Source organism: Bison bison, unplaced genomic scaffold (genome assembly GCF_000754665.1).
Source record: "Bison bison bison isolate TAMUID 2011002044 unplaced genomic scaffold, Bison_UMD1.0 scf7180017864167, whole genome shotgun sequence".
Classification (NCBI taxonomy): domain Eukaryota; kingdom Metazoa; phylum Chordata; class Mammalia; order Artiodactyla; family Bovidae; genus Bison; species Bison bison.
The window spans coordinates 7331578-7340382 of record NW_011494739.1 but is presented as its reverse complement, the minus strand read 5'-3'; the positions used below and the strand labels follow the sequence as shown (position 1 = coordinate 7340382).

Here is an 8805-nt window from a genome sequence, read left to right as displayed (position 1 = left end):
GACTCTTGCCTGGAAATCCCATGGACGGAGGAGCCTGGAAGGCTGCAGTCCACGGGGTCACTGAGGGTCGGACACAACTGAGCGACTTCACTTTCACTTTTCACTTTCATGCATTGGAGAAGGAAAGGGCAACCCACTCCAGTGTTCTTGCCTGGAGAATCCCAGGGACGGGGGAGCCTGGTGAGCTGCTGTCTATGGGGTCGCACAGAGTCGGACACGACTGAAGTGACTTAGCAGGATAGTCAACAAAAGAGTCCAAGATGCGGTATTTGGGTGCAGTCTCAAAAACGACAGAATGATCTCTGTTCACTTCTAAGGCAAACCATTCAACATCACAGTAATCCAAGTCTATGCCCCAACCACTAATGCCGAAGAAGCTGAAGTTGACCAGTTCTATGAAGACCTACAAGACCTTCTAGAACTAACACCAAAAAAGATATCCTTTCATCACAGGGGACTGGAATGCATAAGTAGGAAGTCAAGAGATACCTGGAGTAACAGGCAAGTTTGGCCTTGGAGTAAAAAATGAAGCAGGCAAAGGTTAACAGTTTTGCCAAGAGAACACACTGGTCATAGCAAATACCCTTTTCCAACAGGAGAGGTGACTCTACACATGGACATCACCAAATGGTCAATACTGAAAACAGACTGATTATATTCTTTGCAGCTAAAGATGGAGAACCTCTATATAGTCAGCAAAAACAAGACCTGGAGTTGACTGTGGCTCAGGAGCCTGGTGGGCCACAGTCCATGGGGTCACAGAGTTGGACATGACTGAGTGACTAACACACACACACAGGGAAAACCACGAGTCCATTCAGATATGACCTAAATCAAATCCCTTATGATTATACAGTGGAGGTGACAAATAGATTCAAGGGATTAGATCTAAGATCATGGCATCCAGTTCCATCACTTCATGGCAAATAGAAGGGGAAAAAGTGGAAGCAGTGACATTTTATTTTCCTGGGCTCCAAAATCACTGCGGATGGTGACTACAGCCATGAAATTAAAAAACGTTTGCTCCTTGGAAGCAAAGCTATGACCAACCTAGACAGCATATTAAAAAGCAGAGACATTACTTTGCCAACAAAGGTCTGTATGGTCAAAGCTATGGATTTTTCAGTAGTTATGTATAGATGTGAGAGCTGAACCATAAAGGAGGCTGAGCACCAAAGAACTGATGCTTTCGAATTGTGATGCTGGAGAAGACTCTTGAGAGTCCCTTGGACTGCAAGGAGATCCAAGCAGTCAATCCTAAAGGAAATCAACCCTGAATATTCATTGGAAGGACTGATACTGAAACTCCGATACTTTTGCTACCTGATGCAAAAAACTGACTCATTTGAAAAGACCCTGATGCTGGGAAAGATTGAGGGCAGGAGGAGAAGCGGGCAACAGAGGATGAGATGGTTGGATGGCATCACTGACTTAATGAACATGAGCTTGAGAAAACTCTGAGGTTAGTGAAGGACAGGGAAACCTGGCACACTGCAGCTCATGGGGTCACAAAGAGCCAGACACGACTTAGTGACTAAATGACACACCAAATTCTGCCTGGCCCAAGATCACCGCTGACCCCACTCCCCCTGATGCCTACTATAGTCTTACAGAGAGCTCATTTTCCAGGAAAACAAATTTTTGGAATTTCCCACGTGGCCTGTCATGACACTTCTTGTGAGCAAGGCGGGGATGCTGGTCTTGTCACTAAGAATGTTTTCCGCCTGAGCTGAGTCCCATGAGTGAATCTGTAAAGTTAGTGGAGGTCACGATCGTCACTGGCCCGGGGATAAGCCATCTTTATCACGCATGGCTCTCTGTGAAATCTCATCTGATGGCCACATGGGGTGGAGACGCTTGAAAAATATAGAAATGTGTTGGAGTTGCTTTCTGAAAAGTCCTATGAACCATAATGGTGAATTTGGCCCACCTTTGGGAGAAAGAAGTTTCAAGACGGTGACCCACCCATGGTCAGCAGTTCAAGGATGGAGCTGGGTGGGCAGATCACATAGCCCAGTGAGTACCCTCCCTCCAGAGCACCACCTGCCTGGCTTATCAGGCCATAAATATTCTAATTAGGAGGGAGGCAGATGAGCAGGATTAGCGAGAGGGGCCCCTCCGATGATGGGGATGCAAGAGACACTCAGCCGCTCCTGTGTCACCCTGGCTCTCCTGACATTTTAATCATGTAGAAATGCTCGATGTACATAGCTCTGCCTAATTAGACACAGTGGCAATTACGCTTGTGGATTTTCCTCCTTTCTAAAGACGACTTACTCTGCAAACACGAAGCCAGTTCTAAAAGAAGTATCTGCAGTGTTTCCCCGCTAAGGGGAAACCTCTGTCCACAGGAGTGGGGTTGGGGGTGGTCAGCATCCTTCAAAGAGAGCAGAAAGGCCCTGTCTGTGGTCCTTTGTACGCCTAAGCCACAGGTTGTGTTGGGAAACCACACAGCAGGGCGCGGCAGGCTGAGTTCCTACCCAGCGTGGGTGCACCCTCCACACGTGCAGCCGAGGCCCTGCAAGGTCTGTTTCTAAATGGAGACATACCGGCCACTGCCAGCCAGAGGAGTCTGGCATCCCACCCACAGCGGGCAGCTCGGGACAGAAGGTGGAGAGTATAGCGGATGGTGCCCCCAGCAAGCGGGCACTGGCTGCCCCAGGGGGCTTGTCTTAGTACAGTTAGTATCGAGAGCACATGGTACATAGGAGGCGCCCAGTGAACACCACCTTGCTCCCTCCCTCTCCCCACTGCCCATGTGAATGACCATCTCCCTGGGGGAGGCTCAGAGCGAGCCCCCAACCCTTGCACGTTCTCTGATCCACCCCCTGTGCGGCTCCAAGCCCCAGGCCACCACCCTTGTGCCCCCAGCTCCCACTGGTCCCAGGTGCCTGTGGTCCCTCCCTCTGGGCCACCGAGCCTCCAGCTCACCCGTCCATCCACACTGTGTCCTTATCCTGGGCCCTGGGGATGGAGCCTTCTCTCGGCCCCTCACCAAGTCTCTCCCTGTCCCTCACTGGAGCTGGGGACACTGGCCACCCCCTTGGGTCACGTCTCCTTGTGGGGACACTGCCCTGACGGTGGGGTGCAGAGTTGCTGAGACAGAGGCTCATGCATATGACATGGACCATGCAGGCCCACAGGAGGGGACCCCCAGCAAAGAAGAAAAGTCCACAGAGTATCTGCCCCACACTGGGCTCTGTAGGAACCGTAGTTCAGTGAGAGGAGAGCAGTCTGGGGGGCTTCCCTGAGGAGGTGACATCTGGTGAGAACATGGGAAGAACCAGATGGGAGAAGCCCACGAGTCCGGTGGCAGGAGAGGGGAGGGGTGGAGACAGAAGCCTGCATGGTGGTGGTGGTGGGGCCAGGCCGTGGGATACCAGGGCCGAGGAGCTCAGGTGCGGGGGCCTCGGGGTGCTACCTGCTGCCCTTGTCCTGGCCCACCCTCCCCCTCCCTCTGTCTGCAGGGCTGCCCTTGCCTGGGCTGGGCCCTCCCAGGCTGCCCCCGCACACCTGAGGGCTCGTCCCGCAGTGGCGGGAGGAGTGGCCAGCAGCTGTCTCAGGACAGTGCTGGTCCATGCATGCACTGATTAGTGCAGACAGCTTGTGCTTAATTATTTCACTTGACCCGCTTAAGATTCAGCAACCACCTGCTCTGGGTGGAGGTGGGGAGGAGATTTTGGGGGGGCAGCCAGTGAGGTGCCTATGACCGACCCAGGAGCAGTCCCAAAGGAGAGGCCGGGCCTCAGGGGTGGGACTGAGCCGATCAGAGGCCAGAGGACATGGGGCTGGGCACCACCCAGGCTGTTTCTTCCCATTTGGTTGGGTCGCTGAGAACTCGAAGCCAGGCTGGTCCCAGAACACCGGCTGGTCCATCGCGTGCTGGGCAGCCAGCCAGGTGCTGCGGATCCCAAGGAGGGGATATGTGGGAGGGGGTACACACACTGAACTCTGCAAGAGGTACCCTTGCCCCGACCTGGGCCCAGAGGGGGCGGCTGCTTCAGGGTCGGTTGCCAGAGCAAACAAAAACAGAGCCTGCTCAGTTAAATGTGAACTTCAGACAACAATGGACAGTTTGTGGTATGGGGGCCGAGCCCCTCCTGAGCTCTGAGACCCTATAGCCCTGGGCAACTAAGAGCCCTGCAGCCTCGTCTTTCTCATCTGGAAAGAAACGCTGCTCCAGGAGTCCCCCCAGGGCAGTTTCAAGGACTAAGATGTGACAATGCACACAGTGCTTGGCCCATGCTGGGGTCCCCAGGGCGCCCCACTGTCTGGAACAGGCTCTGCCATGCATGAGCTCAGCACACGCTTGCACGAGTAGCAGACATGCGCACACCTCCTCCTGCTTCTGGCTGACCACCCGTCCTCTGTCTGTCCCACTCCACACCTGCCCGGTTATTCGCAGGTAAAGGCAAACCAGGGACAGCCCGCAGGCCACTCACAGGGGAAAGCAGGGGCATGGTGTTCAGAGCCGCTCCGTGCCTTCGGAACCAGCAGCTTCCCTGAGCTTTCCCAGCTGGGATCTCCCTGCTCTGCAGAAGGTCCCCTGAGTGCTGCCCTCTCTCCTTGGGACAGAGGCCCCAGAAACACCTCTTCTCTCCTCCAAGCCTGAAACTGCAGCCAGGCTCCCTGCAGGACTGTGCGGCAGGCTGCTCATTATCTCAAACAGGGCAGGTGATGGCTCAGCAGGCTGGGCGATCGGGGCCAAGGGCTGGTACCACCTGCTCCCGCCTCTGCTTCCTTCACCTGAAGTCCAGGCTCATCTAGCAATGAGCAGCGGCTCTTTAGAGGTGGTGGAGGCCAGCGAGGCTGTGCTGGGTGGGGAGTGGACCTGTGCCCTGGGGGAGGTGGGTGGGACCCTCTGCTCTCTGGGCTGGAGCCCAAGGTTGCCAGGATCTTGGGCTCATGGTCTCCAGCATTGTGAGAGGACACACTTCCTTTGTCAGGACAGCCCTGGGACAGTCACACGCACCCTTCCTGAGACCAGGACAGGGCCTCCCTGGACATCCCCCCCTCCACATGATGCCATTTCCTTTAAGCCATGCCACTACCTGGACTCATTTATCTTGCGGGGATTGTCCCCCTCACCCGCTCCTCCCTCCTGTGGAGTCAGCCCCACGCAAGCAGTCACCACTCGCCCTGCCCACTACTCTCTGGTACCCTTGGTGGTTTCCAGAACAAAGCTGGTGCTCAGTGAAAGTTTCTGATCGAAAGGAGGAGTCTGTGGGGTGGGAATCTGTGATTGCTCAGAACCAGTTAGACAGCTGGTGTGCAGTGTTCAGAAAAAGTGGGTCTTTATTCCCAAAGGGGAGGAAATAGAACTGATTATATCAACCTCCAAGGCTCAGAGCAAGGCCACCTCTTCTGAGAAGCCTCCGACTTCTTCACAGTTAGCTCTACCTCATCCATTCACGACACCTTGTGGACACAGTCCACTGCCTATACATGCAGTCCACTGCATATACACATGATCTACTCTGTACATGTGCAGTCCACTACACACATGTGATCTACTGCATATAAACACACGATCCACTGTGCATAACACGATCTCCATATTCACATGCAATCCACTATATGTATATGCAAAGCCGACTACTTACACATGTGATCCACCGAATATACACACGGTCCACTGTATATACACACAATCCACTTCATATCAACACATGATCCACATCGTGTAAACACACGATCCACATAATACACACGATCCACAAAATACAAACACAATCTACTTCATATAAACATGTGATCCAATCATATAAACGTGATCCACTTTATATAAATGTGACCCACATCATATAAACACACGATCCACACCATAAACATGTCATCCACTGCATATACACATGATCCCCCCTCCTCCATTCCTCTGGTGGCAGCAGCAGCGAGCATCACCATTCCACCCAGGCCCACAGTGACCTCCCTCTGGGTCAACCTCTCCCACACAGACTGCAGTGGGGAGGTTGTGCCCCAGCCCTACGGCGCCCACCTCACCTCTCGGTCCAGGCCAGCAGCCACTGTCACAATGTCGCCCGTCTCACTGTTGATGGTGAACATGTTCTGGGAGGGGCTCTGGGGGGTCTGGGTCACGATCCGGTAGCGCACCATCCCGTTGGCTGTGGTGGCGTCATCCGCGTCGTTGGCTGTGACTGTCATCACGTAGGTGCCTGCAACAGAGACGGCAGCTCATGTGGGACTCGCCTGCCACGCCCGCCACTGCCCCTCGCACACACCCCAGCAGATGTCTCCCGCAGTCATATCTTCCTGGAGGCTGGATGTGGTGTGTGTCATCCTTCACCCCTAGGCTGGACTGCTGCCAGGCCCTCGGGAATGTGTCTGTCCTTCCCTCCACCCCCATATCCCCCTGCAGAACCACGGGGGTGGGGCCTTCTTCCCAAGCTCAAGTCTGCTCTGATGTCACTGCTCTGACTTCGTCAGGAGAGGGAGCCACCCAGGATTAGCGCAGCCTGCAATTCCGGCTCAAAACTCAACACATTCCCTCCTGAGCCACACAGCCCAAGGCTCCAGCCAGTATGTGGGGACTCAGCACATAGTAAAGAAACAGGGCTGTATCCTGAAGGTGCCTGATAGGCACTCGAGGGTGCTAAGTGAGAAGAGACCCCACAGAGGGGATGCTGTGCACACGGATGCAGAGGCAGGTGGAGTAAATTCGGGGTGTGCGAGCCCAGAGGTGGTGAGTACCTACACCCTCCCCCAGCTCAGCGCCCGTTCCCCACCAGGCGCCAGGGTCGAGGTCTGCAGAGGACACCCCGGGAGAGTCCCCTGCCTCCTGAGAGCGGGGTGTGGCATTCCTGTTGGTGTCTGCCCTTCCCCACTGGGAGGCCCTGGCTAGATCAGCCTGCCCTCCACCCCTGGCCACCGTGATCAGCAGTGGGCTGACCAGTCAGAGCTTGGGAGCAAGGGCATATGCTTTTTGGAGTTTCTAGGAATTCAGTGTGCCATCCCTGCCCCTGGACTTGGCTGGGCCAGCGTGTGAGGTTGGAGGCTGTGGTCACTTTTTGTCATCAGAGATAGAAACTGAAGGACAGGGCCATCTCAGAGGAAACAAAGCCACGGCAGGCTCAAGTGACCACCTCTCACTGGGCAGCCCCTGGGTCAAGCTGCGCCTGAAGCTCTTATCTGTATACAGAAAAAAATGAAGACTTTTCTTTATTAAGCAGTTTTAGGTTCACAGCAAAATTGAGGGGAAGGTCCCTTACAGATGCTTTGTACACCTGAACTAATATTAGAACATATTCCCCTTCTTGTCTTATGCTATTCTAGGCTTCCCTGGTCGTTCAGATGGTAAAGAATCTGCCTGCAATGCAGGAGACCCGGGTTTGATCCCCGGTTCAGGAAGATCCCCTGTAGAAGGGAATGGCAACCCACTCCAGTATTCCTCCCTGGAGAATCCCATGGACAGAGGAGCCTGGCGGGCTACAGTCCATGGGGTCACAAAGAGTCAGACACGACTGAACTAATCCTATACTACCTTTGTTGCTTGCAACCTGGAGTTCTGACTGGCATGGGCTCCCAGCCCTGCACCTGCCCCTGGGGCCTGGGGCATGCTGCCTTTGTCCTCATCTGCATGTTCTTGGTTCGGCTCCTTGTTCCCTGGTTGGAGCAGTGTGCTGTCGAGGGCCTACAGGGGTGAGGGAGTGTGGGCACCATCCTCCACTGGGTCCTTTTTAAAGGTGCTGGCTTATGCTGAGGCTGAACTTGGCTTGGGGCTGGGGGGCCTCCAGGCCTGTTGGGATCCAGGGTGGTAATGGGCAGGGGGCTTCATTCATCAGACACATGCTAAGAATTTGCTCTGGGCTGGTGCTGCACGAGGAGCTGGGCAGACAGTGGTGGAGACACTTCCATGGTCGAGGCAGGGGTCTCTCCTGCATGCTCCCAGAGTCTCTCACTGCACGAGGTGTGTGCCCGGCAGGTCCTCTTGCGTGCCTGTCCAGCCTCTCCTACCCCCTGTGCAGGGAGGGCCTGACACAGTCAGCTTTGCTGTCGACTTTAACTGAAAAAAAGTTTCTCAAGGCAGATGCATTTTATGGGAACAGAAAAGAAGGCATACAGCAAGAGGAAGGCGGAAATCTGTTTTACAGGGCTCAGGTTTTCTATCCTCATCCTCCAACCGGAGACGAATGGGCTCAGGACCCGCCTTTTCATGACTGAAAGACAAGACATCCTCGCTGGGTGGGGCTCGACGCTGCAGGAGGCACGGAGCTCCAGGCCTGCAGCCCTTGCTGTCCGCTCATATAATCCTCAGATTTATAGTTTTTTTCTTTTAATCAACATGAAAGCCTCTTGATGAAAGTGAAAGAGGAGAGTGAAAAAGTTGGCTTAAAGCTCAACATTGAGAAAACTAAATCATGGCATCTGGTCCCATCACTTCATGGGAAATAGATGGGGAAACAGTGGAAACAGTGTCAGACTTTATTTTTCTGGGCGCCAAAATCACTGCAGATGGTGACTGCAGCCATGAAATTAAAAGACACTTACTCCTTGGAAAGAAAGTTATGACGAACCTAGACAGCATATTGAAAAGCAGAGACATTACTTTGCCAACAAAGGTCCATCTAGTCAAGGCTATGGTTTTTCCAGTGGTCATGTATGGATGTGAGAGTTGGACTGTGAAGAAGGCTGAGCGCCGAAGAATTGATGCTTTTGAACTGTGGTGTTGGAGAAGACTCTTGAGAGTCCCTTGGACTGCAAGGAGATCCAACCAGTCCATTCTGAAGGAGATCAGTCCTGGGTGTTCATTGGAAGGAGTGATGCTGAAGCTGAAACTCCAGTACTTTG

The 8805-nt window shown here is 53.9% G+C and overlaps 1 protein-coding gene across 1 annotated transcript in view; it reads right to left on the bottom strand.

Moving 5' to 3' along the window:
• The window catches only part of CDH4 (cadherin 4, type 1, R-cadherin (retinal)), a 621238-nt gene that overhangs the window by 25667 nt on the left and 586766 nt on the right, over positions 1–8805 (bottom strand). The window contains exon 13 of the mRNA XM_010841909.1: positions 6001–6173. Within this exon, the coding sequence (XP_010840211.1) occupies positions 6001–6173 (173 nt within the window). The remainder of the gene's footprint in view (positions 1–6000; positions 6174–8805) is intronic.